The sequence below is a fragment of the Peromyscus eremicus genome, chromosome 10, assembly GCF_949786415.1.
Source record: "Peromyscus eremicus chromosome 10, PerEre_H2_v1, whole genome shotgun sequence".
In the NCBI taxonomy this organism is placed as follows: Eukaryota; Metazoa; Chordata; class Mammalia; order Rodentia; family Cricetidae; genus Peromyscus; species Peromyscus eremicus.
The window spans coordinates 24,364,742-24,382,042 of record NC_081426.1 but is presented as its reverse complement, the minus strand read 5'-3'; the positions used below and the strand labels follow the sequence as shown (position 1 = coordinate 24,382,042).

Sequence of the window (17,301 nt, the reverse complement as noted above, 5' to 3'; positions counted from 1 at the left end):
CACCATTGCCACTGGACTCTGTAGGAACTCTAGCCATGCTGCATATTCGCAAGCCTCAGATGTTCCCCATGACCCCTTCACATCTTTGAAACCGTTCACCTGGGTGACTCTTATATCACAAAGTTTGGCTGCCAGCACAAGGTACATTCTTGCATATGAAAGCAGGGAGGTACAGCTTTAATACCTTATTAAACAAGAATTGTGTTTAAATGCTGTATTTCATCAACCTTGTTTTCAGGACAGGACATGAATTATCATACAAAAATCCATCCTAATCCAAAATATCTTGGAGACCTGCTGTTGCCTCCTTGGTAGGTCTATACCACATGGTCACCTTTAATCAAGATGGTGGTGAAGTCACATGACATCTGCCTTCTCCAATCCTAGCAAAGATGGCTGCCAGCCATGTGGTTGTCTAAAAATGGTGGCAATCCACATGTTGCTTATATTCCCAAATGGAATCATGCCATATGGTTCCTTTAAGATTACCTATGAATAGATTTTTAACTATCACCCCCATATTATGAGTTTTTAAGTTAACTTTTTTTTCACAGATTTTGCAGATTTTTAACCGTATTCAAAAAATAAACTTATAAAACTTGAGGTACAGAATGTTCACATAAACCAAGGCTAATTGTTTTGGCTGTTCTTTTGCTTTCTTTTCCTTGTCACAGTGTCAGGTAGATCTACGGACACAGGACATAGAGGAAACTTTCACATATGCTTGGGTCTAGAGAAGGGAGAACCATAACCCAGCTCTAGAGCCAGCTTTCCAATAAAGGAGAAGAGCAAAAAACAACTTTAATGTTATCCAGACCAAAAACAGGCATCTGAACTCCTGCTAACCCAAATCCAGTGATCAGAGAGCTCAGAGATACATTCTGAGCCTTGGCCATAGAAGCAGCATGGCAGCAGTGGTGGCTGGTGGCTGGTGGCCACAGAGACAGCAAAAATATATGACCCATTTCTGTCTCAATACCATGTTTAAACAACACTTACAGACACACCAGAAAACAGAGAAGACAAAACTTTCCAAGAAACCAGGCAGACACAACTTCCTTGAGAAACAGACAAAACTTTGCAACAAGAGAGACAAAAATTCCTATAGGAAACAGACAAAACTTTCCAACCAACCAGAACCAGGTGGGCAAGTGACGTCTCACTATTTGCTCTGGACAGGAGAATATTGGGGTCCTGTCAAACCCCCTCCACATCTCAGAGAAGGATCCCACAAAACAGAACCAGGCTATGACTAACCAGGAGGTCTCTGTAGATCCTTGATGTATTTCTCGGTATGGCAGTTCACTCTGGTAGCCACGGTATGGCAGCCTTTGAGCCTTGGAACACCTCAAGGCATGTGCCTCCTGAGGTGGTCCCTCAGCCCTGGAGTTGCAGAGTGAAGGTCCAGCTTTAGAGTTTGGATGGGCAATGGGAATCTTGCTGGGGCCTCCAGAAAATGTTAATGCCACCAGTCAAAAATAAGACCACTGCCACAGTTTAAAGTCAAATTTGAAGCAAAGTTTAATTAAATATTGGCCAGGTGGATGGACTCTCTGGCCAGGTCCATCTCTGGTTTCTCAGAAAATGTCCCCAAGTCATAGTTTGCCAGGGCTTAAGTATTTCCCATCAGGTTCAATCAGGGGCAAGCATACATCCTGAAGTATTTTCTGCCTATTTACCTCCAGCCTACATCCAATAAGAGTAAGGCAATCAACCCCAAAGTGTTTAGTTTGTGCAGAACCCTGGCAGGTGAGACATGAGGCAGTTTCTTTGAGTGGTTAGTGCTACTATAATTCAGGTGGAATAGTCATCATGTCCTATCTTCTTTGGAGATTAAAAGGTTTTTGTGAGGAGCTGGCATGTCTCTATAATGGGAAGTTTAAATATTTCAAATGCTGTATTCAGCAGATCTGTGAAGAGGACCATCTATCTAGCAGGTCTGATTTTAGGCTTAACCTTAAGAGTCTATAAGCAGAGATAAGAGACTTTAGGAAGCATAGAAGAGAGGAAGACATAAGAAATTTGGGGGTCCTGTGTGAGCTTTAGGAGGAGCTCCACCAGGGGAAAAGATGGAGCAGGCAGCTCCTAGGAGGGAGCTGTGAGCAGGAGCAGGCTGGGCAGATGCAGGCGAGAGCTGAGAGATAGCACAGTTCGCAGGCCAGGCAGGACTGCAGTTCCCAGGGAGATGGAAACTGGTTGAGTGGAAGTGGAGGCAGGTGGAAGGTGGGATCTGAAAAGGCCAGTGATTGAGAGTTGCTAGGGATTGGGTAAGGAGGGGCTTATCAAAGGTGGAGAATTTGGCTTCAGGACAGGAAGGGGAGGGAGGCAGCTTCGGGTGACCATGGGCTCTGGCAGTGGACTTTTGTCACTGTGCAGCAGGGACAGCAGGGAACAGCAGCAGGGGAGGGCTTTTGGAGAGGTGATATTTTGTTTGTGATCTAACAAATAAAGCTTGCCTGAAGATCAGAGTGTGAAGCTAAGCCACTAGTTAGCCATAGAGGCCAGGCGGTGGTGGCACACACCTTTATTTCAGCATTTGGGATCTCACACCTTTGATCCCAGTGCTAGGGAGGTGGGATGTGGACGTGTTATGACTGCATGGAGAGAGGAATATAAGGCAGGAGGAGACAGGAGCTCAGTCTCTTTCACACTGAGGAGTTGTCGAGGTAAGAAGTGGTGGCTGTGGCTTGATCCTTTGTCTCTCTGATCTCCAGGGAAGCTTTATTTGTTAGATCACAAACAAAATATCATCACACTCCCAGAGCTGCATGGCTGTGGCAGTTGTGGCGACAGCAACATTGCATGTGGGTGGCAGGGAGACATTGGGGGGCTGGTGACCCGCTGAGGGGTGGACCCAGAGCACTGAGCCGTCAGTCAGCCATGCAGAGGAGGTTTTGATGGCCAATAGTAGGTGAGATGGGTAACAGAGAGTGCAAGGGAAAGCTTGGGGATGGGGGAAGCAGGTGGAAACATAGGCAATTTTCGGAGAGGGGGCAGGGAGGGAGGGGTATCCCCTTCTGTTGGTCCATGTGCCCACAAAATTGTAAAGGTTGTAATTTTGTTTGATTATCTAGGGGAGTATAAGGACCATTTTTGAGTGCTAAGATACACCAGTAATGTTGGGTGTGCATTGGAGTCTTTAGGAGACATCCCAGAGGTGTATCAGTCAGAAAGGAAAGAGCTGATCCCCTTTGCGAGTGGTGACTGGGAGCCAAGGTCCAGAGCCAAGCGTGTCCCCCAGGTTCTCACATGTCAGATAGAGGGGTCTCTAGGAGGGAGGGGTCATTACCCAAGCTCACCAAGAGAGAGACACTTGTCCAAGGAGAAATCTAGGGCCTGCCAACAGGATTTTCAGACAGTTAGGAGCAGACCTGAGACTCCAGTGGACTAGCCAGCAAAAGCAAAAGGAAACCTGCCAACCAAGCCAACCTGAACAAAATGTGCCTGCCCAGCCATCCAAGGGAGTCCACTGTGGCCACAGAAGGCTGTGGTGGGGTGCATTTTCCCCACCCCCACAAGACAGAGTGGGGATGCCAGACACTCAGTGGTCATCACTGATGTCCTGGGGCATGTTTAGGATGGCTAGTGTCTTACTTAGGGTTTTGTTTCTGTGAAGAGACACCATGACCATGGAAACTCTTATAAAGGGAAACATTTAATTGGGGCTGGCTTACAGTTTCAGGGGTTTGGTCTGTTATTATCATGGTGGGACATGGTGCTGGAGAAGGAGCTGAGAGTCCTATATATTGATCTGCAGGCAGCAGAAGCAGACTGAGTCCTACACTGAGCTTAGCTTGAGCATATGAGACCTCAAAGCGCGCCCCCACAGTAACATACTTCCTTCATCAAGGCCTCACCTATCCAACAAGGTCACACCTCCTAATAGTGCCACTCCCTATGGGCCATGCATTCAAACACTTGAGTCTATGGGGGCCATACCTGTTCAAACTACCACAGTCATTAAGACACAACATGAAACAAAGTCCAAATGTATAAATTCTAAAAAGTTAAAGTAGAAAAGATTAAAATGAAAATAAGCAATCAAAGTGAAAGATGGTGTTATGGCTACAGTCAGCGTTTGTTCGCACTAGGGAGACTGCCTTCCTCTTCCTTTTCGTTTGTTTCCAGATGTGCAGGTAGAGACGTGGCCTGATCACAAGTCAGTGCACCCTCCCAGTTGAGAAAGAGTTCTGTGACCAAAGTGTTCTTTCTGCTGATGTCCCAGGTCTGAGGATGCAGACCTGCAAATCGGCAGTTTACCTTTGGTGTCTGGGGCATTTGTCTGTCTGCACAACAGTTTCTGAGACCGTGGTTCTAAATGGTGTAGAAGGCTCACTCACCTGCGTTCATCTTTTGTGGTGTCGGGACACTCCGTGTACTTCCTGGGATCCAGTGTAGCTCCTCAAGCAGTGGTGGGGATGGCAAGTGGGTGCCAGGGTGTCAGTCCTCTCAGACTCAAGACCACACTTCTTCTCTCTACAGACTCCAGTGATCCAGTCACCCATGTTCACCGAATCCAGCCTCTGGATTGGGTATCCAGCAGATTGGCCGGAACCCATTAAGTTCTCCAGGCAACCAGCGGTCTACAACCCAATCGAATGGAGGGTAAAGCTGGCTTTAAAAAGACTTTACGCTTAGCTGAAAAGCATGTAATATTGTGTTTTTAAAATAAGTTAAACTTTTTTTCTTTTTTAATACAGGAAGACATGGAATCCCAGTCCGTTTCTCTAGCGGAAAGCAAACACCCGGCGTCAGTGTTGTTGGGAAATGCACAGACCCATGCGTGGCCAGCCAGGTACAGGCATTCATTTCTCTGAGAAGAGCCAGCGTAGTGGCGATCAGAAGGGTGAGAGCCACGGGCATCGGGCATATTAGATTTATAGGAGAAGTTTAACACACAGTAATGAGAGTGTAGTGCGAATTATCAAAACAAAGCTAAATCAATAGAAAAGATAATTGTTCAGATTAATTTCCTGCTTTGTAAAGAGTTTGCAGTTTTATGTCCGATTCCACATTGGCCTAAGTTGTTTTGTGTATGTGTGTGTGTTGTTTTTTGCCTCCCAGCTTCTAATGTACATTTTCCTATAAATTAAATCCAAATTTAATTGACATTGATATTTATAAAAAAACTGAGTCATTAAATACCAATTGGCGCTGAATATACTTTTTCATCATACGTGTTGGTTTTTTGCGGCGCTCTTACCCTGCGAGGAAAAGTCACAAAACACGACAGAATCCACTAACAAGAGTTTTATTAAGATGAGGAGAAAAGGATAGATGTGATCAGGCTTGCTGAAAGGACACGTGTGTGGAGGGGACAGGGAACATGGGGGCCGGCTTTTAAAGGCCAAGCCGCACCTGCGCACACAGGCCCACGTGGTTACTGCGCATAGATCACGTGGTTGCACTGAGCTTTAGCAACCACGCAGCCACAGGGTCATGGGTCACACAGGACGTATGACCCGGAAATGAGTAGGCGGAAATGACTAAGTGTCCCGCTGGGCATGGTGGGAATTTCTATCAGTATAGCCCTGCTGTGAGTCACTGTCTTTGAAGGTTATTCATGTCACTTGATCTCTGAATGACCGTTCATTGTGACTGACAATCTCCAGTCAGTATTTCTCACCTCTTCCGCAGTAGTGAATTTTGAAGGTTCCCATTTTATTTGGCTTGGAAAGTGTGGATACAATAGCTTTCTGTGAATAAATTTTCCTCAGTGAAGACCAGTCAAGTGTGTGTTGAAGAGAATTAGGTTTCAGAGTCACATTCTCTGGGGTTGAATGCCAGCCTCTGGACCTGCTTATGTGTCATCTTGGAAATATTACTTGTCATCAACTGTCTTTCCTCTAATGTGAAAAGGAATATGGTATAGCCAAGATTATTATTTAATATGTAAATTTACATTTAGTTCAGTGTCTACCTCAATCTCATTCACATTGTTAATTGAATTACTATGACTAATAATTGTTGTGATTAAAATTATCATTTTTATGCAAAAGGATTTTACATGTTTAACTTCTACCTGATGAATATATATGTCATAATATATTGAAATCAGAATTGGAGAGAAATACTAAATTCTTCGTTTAAATTGTGACATACATCAAAGTTGGAGTTAAAGGCGCTCAAATAATTCCAGCAATACAGAAGCGTCTCTGCAGCTGAGGGCACTGTGCTGTCATCTACCCACATCTTGGTTTACAGTGCCTTAGGGTTTCTAATGCTGTGACAAAACACCATGACCAAAGCCAACTTGGGGAGGAAACCATTGATTTCAACTACACTTCCAGATAACAGCTAACTGAGGGAAGTCTGGGCAGGAACTCCAGCAGGTCACGTACCTGGAGGCAGAAACAAGCAAAGGCCATGAGGGATTGCTGCTTACCAGCTTGCTCCTCATGGCTTGCTCAACTGCTTTCTTATAGCTCCCAGGACCACCTGCCCAGCGGTGGCACCATTCACAGTGGGCTGGGCCCTCCCTCATCAATCATTAGTCAAGAAAATGCCCCACAGACCTGCCCACAGGTCAGTCTTATGGAGGCATTGTCTCAGTTAAGATTCCCTCTTTGGCTGGGCGGTGGTGGTGCATGCCTTTAATCCCAGCACTCAGGAGACAGAGCCAGGTGGATCTCTGTGAGTTCGAGGCCAGCCTGGTCTACAGAGCTCGATCCAGGACAGCCAGGGTTACACAGCAAGATCCAGGACAAGCACCAAAGCTACACAGAGAAACCCTGTCTTGAAAAACCAGAAAAAAAAAAAAATCCCAGCACTCGGGAGACAGAGCCAGGAGGATCTCTGTGAGTTCCATGCCAGCCTGGTCTACAGAGCTTGATCCAGGACAAGCACCAAAGCTACACAGAGAAACCCTGTCTTGAAGAACCAGAAAAGAAAAAATCCCAGCACTCAGGAGGCAGAGCCAGGGGGATCTCTGTGAGTTCGAGGGCGGCCTGGTCTACAGAGCAAAAACCTACACAGAGAAACCCTGTCTCAAAAAACCAAAAACAACAAAAAAGATTCCCTCTTTGCAGATGAGTCTCTAGCTTGTGTCGTGTTGACTAAAACTAGTCAGCCCAGGGACCCTAAGGAAGTAGGAGACCAGAAATTAGTTCTCTGTGCTGGAGCAGGTGTCTCCTCAGCTGCACCTGTTTGCACAAGTCCTTCCATGTCCATCTGGGGTATGGAAGGGTTAGGACTGACAGACGCCAGAGTCCTGTATGTTCAATAGTGCCTATATTGAGGGTAGGTGCTGTGCCAATAGGCATATCTTACCTGGAAAGTTGTTATTGTAATTGTCAGTGTTCAGAACTGGGTAGGACTGTTGGTGCCTTTTGCCTTCCATCTGCCTATTACCTTTTGGCGCTAGGAAAGCTGGCTATCATGGAGGAAGTGCCTAGTTCAATACCAGACTCATTGGTTTTTTTTCCCAGGAGCAAGAAAATAGAAGTCATGCATTTGATCATTTGAGTCCGTCTCTGTTCCAGGGGCGCCTGCATCATAGACTTCAGATTTTTATGGAAGATCCCTTTGAGTGCTCCTGAAGAGGGACTTAGGACTGGCAGTTAGTTCATAGGAAGAAAGATATCCTGGTACCTCATAGGGAAACAGGCACACCCGCAGGGCCCTGCCCTTCTGCCAGCCTCTCCTTGGGATTGTCTTAAGTGCCTATGAAGGTTCTGAAGTGCTTGCTAGTTTATGTGGCTCTGAAAATGCAGGACATATGTAGTAAAATAATTATTGTATTTTATAAATATTCATTTAATTTTTTATTTTTAATTTATTTTCCCTTTGTACATGAATGCATTTTATTTTGATCAAATCCTCTTTTAGGTCTTTCTACCAATATTCTCCTTGCAACATCACGTACATATATTATATACATATACATATATATATAAAATCAGTAGGATACATATATCAGTACATAGATAGATATGATATCTATACATATATCAGTAGTCAACTACCTGTAGCTTCTCAACAAGAAGCAGGGCCTTGTGAGCCTCCTGATCTTCTATAATATTGACTGGCTCTATCTCGTGCAGGTCATGTGTAGCCAGCATATCTGTCAAGAGCTCATAAGTACAACTGCCTGCCATGTCTAGAAGACACTGCTTCACAGAAGACCCCTGGCTCTTACAGACTTTCTGCGCCCCTCTTCCATGACCCTCCCGTAGCTGAAGGTGAAGGAGTGGGAATTAGATGTCCCCTTTGGGGATGAGCACTCCACACTCACTCTCAGCACCCTGATAACGTGTGGTTCTCTATGTTAACCTCTCCACTGCAAAAGAAGCCTCCCTCCTGAGGGGTCTAAGCTGTACTAACCTGTGGGTACAAAGATAAGTATTTAGAAGGCAGCTAGATATGTTACTAATTTAACAAAATCACAGTAATATGCTAGAGGGCTTATGACCTCTCTAGCCACAGGTCCTTGGACAGGTTTCTAGTACCAGGCATGAGTCCCTCCTGTTGAATAGGCTTTAAATCTGATTTTTTTTTTAAAAAAGTAGTTGGTTTCCCCCATAACAGTAATACCACTGTTTCACCAATGGGCATATCTTGCCTGGAAAGTTGTTATTGTAATTGTCAGTGTTTAGAACTGGGCAGGACTGCTGGTACCTTTTGCCTTCCATCTTCCTACTACCTTTTGTACTAGGAAAGCTGGCTATCAAGGAGAAAGCATCTAGTTCAATACCAGTTTGATTTCCCCAAGTCCTGTGACAGAAGTATGTGGTGTCTTCAGCAATGGGATCTTATCTTCAGGTTCTGGTGGGCAACCAAGAATAATAGCAATAGCCTATAATGTTTGGAAGGGTCACCCCAAATTCAATATTCCAATGTAGCAGCAATACAGCAGGCTTTTTCTTTTGGGCTACCAACCAGCTCCAAAATCATAACACGAAGACTTCTTATTAGTTATGAATGCTCAGCCTAGATTAGGCTTATTTCTGGCTAGCTCTTTTAACTTAAATTAACCTGTTTCTCTATATCTACCGTTTGCCTTGGGACTTTTTATTTTTTTTCCTTCTGTGTATCTTACTTTCACACTTCTCATGTTTGGCTGGCTGGTGGCTGCCTGGCTTCTTGCCCTGAGCATGTCCTCCTCTTTCTCCTCATTCTCTTCTCTCTTCTCTCATTCTAGATTTCTCCTCCTACTTATTCTCTCTGCCTGCCAGCCCCAGCTATCCCTCTCTTGATTAGCTATTGCCCAGTCAGCTCTTTATTAGACCAGTCAGGTGCCTTCGGCAGGCAAGGTGAAACAAATGCAACACATCTTCACATAACTAAACAAATACAGTATAAACAAAAGTAACACACCTTTACACAGCTAAAACAAATGTAACACATCTTTGCATAGTTAAACAAATGCAGCATAAACAAAAGCATAACCAAAAGTAACATCTTTATACAATTAATGTAATATTCTACAGCATAAACAAATGTAACACATCTTTGCATAGTTAAATATTCCACAGTACAGCAGTTTCATGAAAATCTTGTAGTAGCAGAATGAAGAAAGTCATAAATCGAGGCATTTTTTGAATGCCCTATCAGATCAGCAGCTGGGTGGGTTACAACCAGGTGGGAGCCCTGCTATCTGGGGTGCGGTCTGATGATATCTTGACTTTTGGGTTGGTGGAAGGCAGTGGCTGGCTAAGTTACATTCCAATGGTGTCACTTCAGAGTCACAAAGATATTAGGTCAGACACAGAGCTGGTGAGGAATGGCTGTCAACTGGGGGGAAGTAGCCCACTTCAGTCTCTCCATACACACTGGATGTCCAGTCAGTAGTTCATTGGCCTTGGAGAGGGTTCAGTGGGAAGTGCACTGGCTTCTTTCCGCCACTCACATTGGAATAATCTAGAATTTCGGACTGTTGTTAGTATTTTTATATTGCTATATTTTGATAAATACATTAGAGGCTTGTTTTAACTCCTAATATTTGTTATACTCAACTTCCGTTACTATCTCTTCCCTAAGAGCAAACTTGCCGTGTGCTACCACATATGCTGTTTAGGTCCTCGGTACATCTTCCCTAGTCCTTCCCGTATTGCCTACATCTTTTAGACTCTTACTGGTGTGGACAATGTAAATCAAATGTACTGTCTTCCCTATCACAGCGTTAAGTGAGAAAAGGGGAGTTCCTGTAAAGAAATTTGTATAAAGATGCCATCTTGAAAAACTCCCTCCCCAGTCAACATTTTCCTAAGATCAAGCCATGTGATGGAGGTTTCCACCTGCACTCACAGTCTCTTTCCTTATCTGCTGCAAGCTGTGAATTATCCCACCATGTAGAAACGTGAGCCTGAGCCCTGACCACTCAGTGAGACATGGGATGCCTCAGGACTAAAACTCAGCAGGACTCAGTGGGCATGCTTGCTGGCCTTATCCAGCAAAGCAAAGCCGACTTCCACAGGAAGAAAACCATTTGCCTTGCCAAAATCCTTTGGACCATGTGGTCAGATTCTTGAGACCTCAGACCTGTTCCAGCACTGGGGTTTTCAATTTGAAGTGTGTTTAAACTTCATGAAGTTTGCATTAGTAAGTCATCCTGTAGACACGTGTTCTCTCGTGGTAAAGTGGAATTCTATATATTCGGTGACTTTTCACTGTTGGTCGACTCCATGGTTTGGGGTTCCTTGTATAATAGTAAGTTAGGGGTAAAGAAAGAGGACAGAGGGCCAGCACCCCACCCTCCTCTTTGACAGGTCTTCTACTATAGGGGATCTATAAACTGTCACCCTCTGCCTTACCTACTCACCCTACTAACACAAGGAAGTGTTAGGAAAATTGCTGATTCATTTCCCTTGTGTCTACATAGAGGCCCAGGTGGCTGATGGGAGGTGGTGTCTATCTGGTCTCACTCATGTGCTCAGAGCTCTATCCTGCTAACATTAACTGGTTCCCAGCAGCCTGTGTGAGTCTTCTGCACCTTCTAACAGCACATAAGGCCTGCACATCTGCTTGATTCATTTTCCCATACCCCAGAAAACTACATCTGTGCAGCAGGCATGGTGAGACATGCCTGTAAACCCAGCACTCTGAAGGGGGAAGCAATCATGAATTTAAGGCCAGCCTGAGCTACATAGCCAGATCCTGTCTCAAAAATCCCAGGGCTGGAGTGTGGATCATTGGTAGTACATTGGCCTTACATTAGAAAGTGCCTGCAATCTACCCCAGCACTGCAGGAAGGAGGGAAGAGAAGAAATGAGGGAGAGAGAGAGAGAGAGAGAGAGAGAGAGAGAGAGAGAGAGGAAGGGAGGAGAGAGAGGGAGGGAGGGACAGAGGGAGGAATAAAAAGAAGGAAAGAAAACAGGGAGGGAGGGATGAGAGGAAGGAAGGAATCCAGTGATGGTGGGAGGGAGGGAGGGAGGGAAGGAGGGAGGAAGGGAGAAGAAAGGAATGAAGAAAATAAAAAATGAGTAAACTACAGTTCCAAAAACAAACACTTCACCCTAGCCCGGGGCCTGCACAGCCTGGCAGACATCTTTGTTCCTCCATCTTCCTTTAGAAAGAGGTACATGGTCACCATGGAGCAGGCAGTAAAGCTGCATACTTCATTGTTTTTCTCACCTTCCCCTTCTCATCTACACAAGAAGGTCCCGTTGGACCTGGAATGACATAGAAAAAGGACTTCAGTGATTTTCTCTTACTTTTTGGCTCCCTCTGTCTGAACTCACCACAGGCCTGTGAGTAACGTCCTTGAGATCAACTTCCCTCCCTGCCCACGGCCTCCCAGGGCACCCACAGCCCCTCGGGTCATGGGTTTGTTTCTGGCCTGTCATAGAACCAAGCTCCATACAAATGACTATTTGGGTCTCACTGCATATTTTCCAGTCTTGAAAGCCCAGAGCTGGCTCATCGGCAGTGGCAGCTCCGATTAAACTTTCCAAAGACTGAGTAAGGATCCATATATAATTGCTGTTGAACATTACTCGAAAGAGAATTCCAAGAAAGCTAGCTCAAGATGTAAAGGGAAGCCAAGTTTTACGCTCCACATGCGGGCTCAAATTAAAGGGCACATTTCATTTCCAAATCAATGCAAATAATATTCTGATTTTTAGGAGTACAGAAGTTAGTATCTGTGTATCACAGTGTAAAACAGTGTATCACACACTTGCTTAGTCAGGTATCCATGTATGACAGTGTAAAACAGTGTATCACACACTTGCTTAGTCAGGTATCCATGTATGACAGTGTAAAACAGTGTATCACACACTTGCTTAGTCAGGTATCCGTGTATCACAGTGTAAACAGTGTATCACACACTTGCTTAGTCAGGTATCCGTGTATCACAGTGTAAACAGTGTATCACACACTTGCTTAGTCAGGTCATTTCAGACAGTTGTGAGAAAAGAATCTGTAATAGAAACTCAAGTTATAGCTATAGATGATGGCTGACTTAGTTAGGGTTACTACAGCTGGGATGAAACACCATGACAGAAGCACATTGGGGAGGAAAGGCTTTATTTAGCTTATACTTGCAAATCACTGTTCATCACTGAAGGAAGTCAGAACAGGAACTCAAGCAGGGCAGGAACCTGGAGGCAGGAACTGATGCAGAAGCCATAGAGGGGTGCTGCTTGCTGGCTTGCTCCTCATGGCTTTCCCAGCCTGTTTTCTTATAGAACCCAGGACCACGAGCCCAAGGATGATGGCAACACCGAGGATGGACTGGATCAAGAAAATGATCCAGGCTTGCTAAAAGCCTGATCTCATAGAGGCATTTTCTCAATTATGGCTCCCTCCTCTTTGATGATTCTACCTTGTGTCAACTTGACATAAAACTAGCCAGCACAGTTTTCCAATACTTTAGTCTTAGGGATGTCCTATGTTATTTAGGGCTAAAGATGAGCAATGGGGTCTTTCAAATATGTTGTTTCTATGCTTGAGAACCAACATTGCTATCTTTAATTGCATAGCTTACTGTTTAATCAGTGATAGACAATGAAGATGAGACCGTGTGTCTCTACACCTTGCTTCCTATTATCATGTTAGAATCACTCACTTCATGTAGCAAAAATCATGAGAATCAGTAATTGATTTTTTAGTTCAGCTTTGGAGAGAGGAATTTTGCCTACACAGTGTCTAATCATTCTTAACCCCTGAGAATTTTTTGGCTGTCTGTCACTCATTGATGAGAGCAGCGGAGGCAGAGGAAGTAACTAAAAGCTTTGCTTTTTTAAAAAACAAAGATTAACTTTGAAGTATACAAATAAAAATATATTTAATATACGGAGTTGATCATGCTCCAGGATTTTTCAAAGAGCCAAACTCATGTCTTATTGTATGTTTTCACTCTGAAGGGTTTCCAAGGAACCTGGTGCTAATGATTCTGATCCTACAGAAAAAGAGAATGCTAAGGTAAAATGCTACTTTATTAGATTAATTTTTTGTTCTAAATTCAGCTTTTTCAGTATTTATCTCAAGTTATGCAGTACCTTCCTATTATTATTATTATTATTATTATTATTATTATTATTATTATTATTTTTTCCGAGACAGGGTTTCTCTGTGTAGCTTTGCGCCTTTCCTGGAACTCACTTGGTAGCCCAGGCTGGCCTCGAACTCACAGAGATCCGCCTGGCTCTGCCTCCCAAGTGCTGGGATTAAAGGCGTGCGCCACCACCGCCCGGCTACCTTCCTATTATTTTTATGTGGAGAGTTTGTCAGAGAAAACTTTCTTATACAGTTTTGTGTAGTTGAGTTGTTTTGTTTTTTTGTTTTTTTTTGTTTTTTTTTTTCTTTTGGTTTTTTTCAAGACAGGGTTTCTTTGTGTAGCTTTGTGCCTTTCCTGGAACTCACTTGGTAGCCCAGGCTGGCCTCGAACTCACAGAGATCCGCCTGGCTCTGCCTCCCGAGTGCTGGGGTTAAAGGCATGCGCCACCACCGCCCAGCTTGTTTTTTGTTTTTAAAATAGGGTCTTCTATATCAGCAGTTCTCAACCTGTGGGTCACAACCCCTTTGGGTTGAACAATACTTTCATGGGTCACATATCAAATATCCTGCAATCAGATATTTATATTACAAATCATAATGGTAGCAAAATTACAGTTATAAAGTAGCAAAAATAATTTTCTGGTTGGGGTCACCACAACATGAGGAACTGTGTTAAAGGGTCGTAGCATTAGGAAGATTGAGAACTACTGCTCTATGTAGTCATGGATGTCCTAGAGCTCACTATAAAACCAGGCTGGCCTCAAACTCACAGAGATCCTCCTGCCTCTGTTTTCCCAGTGCTGGAGTTAAAAGTGTGTGCCACCACACCTGGCTTGTAGTGAATAATGTAAAACTTTGGTAAAAGCCAAAGAGATGGTGACTACTTGAAAGCCATTGGGAGTCGAAACAATGGCCTAGAGATACCAGTGACAGGGAAATTCTATCGGAAGTGGTTTACTGACTGACACATCTTAGTTAATTTTTTCAATTTCTGTGACAAAGCACCATACCAAAGCAACTTATAAGGGAAAGCATTTAATTTGGACCTCATAATTCTAGAGAGTTAGAGTCCATGAGCATCTAGACAGGGAGCATGGCAGCAGGCAGGCAGGTATGGTGCTGGAGCAGTAGCTGAGAGCTTACATATTGGTCCACAAGCAGAAGGCAGAGAGAGCTAACTGAGAATGGCGTGGGCTTTTATATTTTCAGAACCTACCCTCTTCCCCATGACACACCTCCTCCAACAAGGCCACACCTCCTAATCCTTCCCAAACAGTTCTACCAACTAGGGATCAATCATTCAAATATATGAGCCTATGGGGGCTATTCTCATTCAAACCACCATACCATAGTAGAGTAAAAGTGAAATTTAAGCAAAGATTATTGGGATAAGTAAATATTAATCCTATATTCATGCCTAAAATATGTATCAAATTATCATAATAATCAAGGAATACACCTCTGTCTGCAATAAAGCTATGCAGCAAAGAGCCTATGGGTGTATTTTCCTATAGCATTTTTTATTTTAGTTTGAAGAGCACTCATTCCCTATTTCTATCTTTGATGCTACTTTTGGACTAATCCTAACATTGTGGAAACATACGTGTGTATACACAGCTTATCAATATTTGCATTACAAAAGAAGTATACTATGTTTTCTAAGTTATTCAGTTAAAAATACATTTGACATCTTACCTAGCTGTGAACCCTATGAACTACAGTAATGACCACTGAGGCAAGATAAGCCTATGTCTGCAACAATGGGGGAAAGTAAGGGGGAAACCAACTCCTTTCTGATTGAATTTAAGTTCTGCTCCACACGAGGAAACACATGCCTAGTATTATAAATTTGACTAAGAATCTGTGTGTGGGAGCTCACAGGCCCCAGGAGTGGTCCTACTATTATTATTTTAAGTGAGCGTAGTATTAAATTACCCTCCAGATCCATATCTCTCTACATCCATAGATGAGTGAAGCTCTCAGATGCTATCCGAGAAGTTTCTTTGTGCAGTTGGTGGTGGTTAATGCAGCTGGTTAAAGTGCAGAGAATGGGCATCTGTGGAGTGCTCATGTGAGACATCCATACCACACCCTGTCCCCAAGGCTTAGGGGCCAGTGCAGAAGCGGGTGGTTAGGAGCCACGGGTGTGGGAGGACCAGAGTGAAACTGACTTCTAGACGTGACAGGACTGAACTCATGAACTCAAGCAGCAGTGATTATCTGGATAAGACTTGCACAAGATCCTGCCAGTCAATATTCTCGCATGGGGAGAGAAGGGGCTCATGATGCACCCCCCAAACTCATAACTAGGGATGTATTGATAGTTAATAGAGTTAATAGCTCCTGAGGAAGAGAGAGTCGGTTTTCTTTAAGCATGTGGCCCCTGGTAGGACAACCGTGTTCCAGTGGGTTACCTCATACCCAGGAGTATACGGGTAGCACAAGTTAGAGTTAGTGTGGTGTTTTGTTTTTTTTAAATGAAATGTGTGTTTGGGGGTAAGGTTGGATCTGGGAGGAACTGGGGAAGAGTTGGAGATAGAGATGACCAAATACATTGTTTGAAATTCTCAAAGAATTAATAAAAATATTTTAAAGGAATATGTTTGAGTCTGAATAACGTATTTTACCTCAATAATAACCAATTCATAAAAGAGAGGTACAGTAACTCCATTATTAAGTAATTAAAGTAAATCTTTAATTTCTATATTTATTTCTATTACAGTGTTCAAAAACATATTCAACCAATTTCTTGATCTCATTTCAGTATTTCATATTTCAGAAGCCTTTTACTCTGTTATTTAGATCATACCTTAATGCTTCTTTATCACTTCATGTGCAGAAGGTTAAGAGACCTACTTACTCCGGGAGCGGTGGTACACAGGAGGCCAAGGCAGGTGGGACTCTGAGTCTATCCTGGTCTACATTACAAGTTCCAGGTCAGCCAGGGCCACATAGTGAGACTCAATTCCAAAAACAAACAAATGGAAATTTACTTCTTTGTTGCCTGGAACACCTAGAATATATTTTGTATGAAAGACACATTTTAATGTTTTTAAATATAAATTAATGAACATGCATATGGATTTTTTTTTTCGAGACAGGGTTTCTCTGTGTAGCTTTGTGCCTTTCCTGGATCTTGCTCTGTAGACCTTGCTGGTCTCGAACTCACAAAGATCTGCCTGGCTCTGCCTCCTGAGTGCTGGGATTAAAGGCGTGTGCCACCACCCCCCGGCTGCATATGGATTTTTGTGATGTAATTTTACAAGCAATATACCATCAAGGAATTACATCACTAGTAATTATATGTTAAATTTCATTTTTTTTTAAAAAAAATAAAATTTTGAGACAGGGTCTCACTGTATAGCCCTGACTGGCCCAGAACTCTCTATGTAGACAAGTCTGGCCTCAATTTCACATGCTGAAATTTTAAACACAGGCTATTAATTTATTATCTATTAGGATTTGTAATTCTGGGTGATTTTTCTCTAGGAGCTATGTTAGGGCTAAAAAGGAGGGAAATGTATGAAATAGGAAAGACAGTTTACAATTCATCCCAGTGACCCTCCCCCTTCATGAAAGTAGACTGAAGGTTCTGGAACTTCTCTAAAGTCTTCAGGCACCCCTCATTTTTATTCATCATCTTTTCACGCTCTACATCTTTCTAGATTTCTGATTACTAATTAAGTGACAAATCAAGAGAATATTTCTTGCTGTTTGTCTTTCTATTTGAAATGTTAAGACTTTCAAGTAGGCACATATAGCTGTGATTAGCTGACTCAATTATTTCTTTTCCAAAATGGGAAATGCCTTTTTATTTTTTGAGAATTTCATACATGCATGTAACATGTTTTAATCAAGTCCACT

At 43.3% G+C, this 17,301-nt stretch overlaps 1 protein-coding gene across 1 annotated transcript in view; it reads left to right on the top strand.

Annotated features, from left to right (window-relative positions):
- The window catches only part of LOC131920884 (ankyrin repeat domain-containing protein 26-like), a 136,413-nt gene that overhangs the window by 41,553 nt on the left and 77,559 nt on the right, over positions 1–17,301 (top strand). Inside the window, 3 exon segments of the mRNA XM_059275347.1 lie at positions 4,483–4,605; positions 4,701–4,795; positions 13,305–13,362. Of these exon segments, the coding sequence (XP_059131330.1) occupies positions 4,483–4,605; positions 4,701–4,795; positions 13,305–13,362 (276 nt within the window).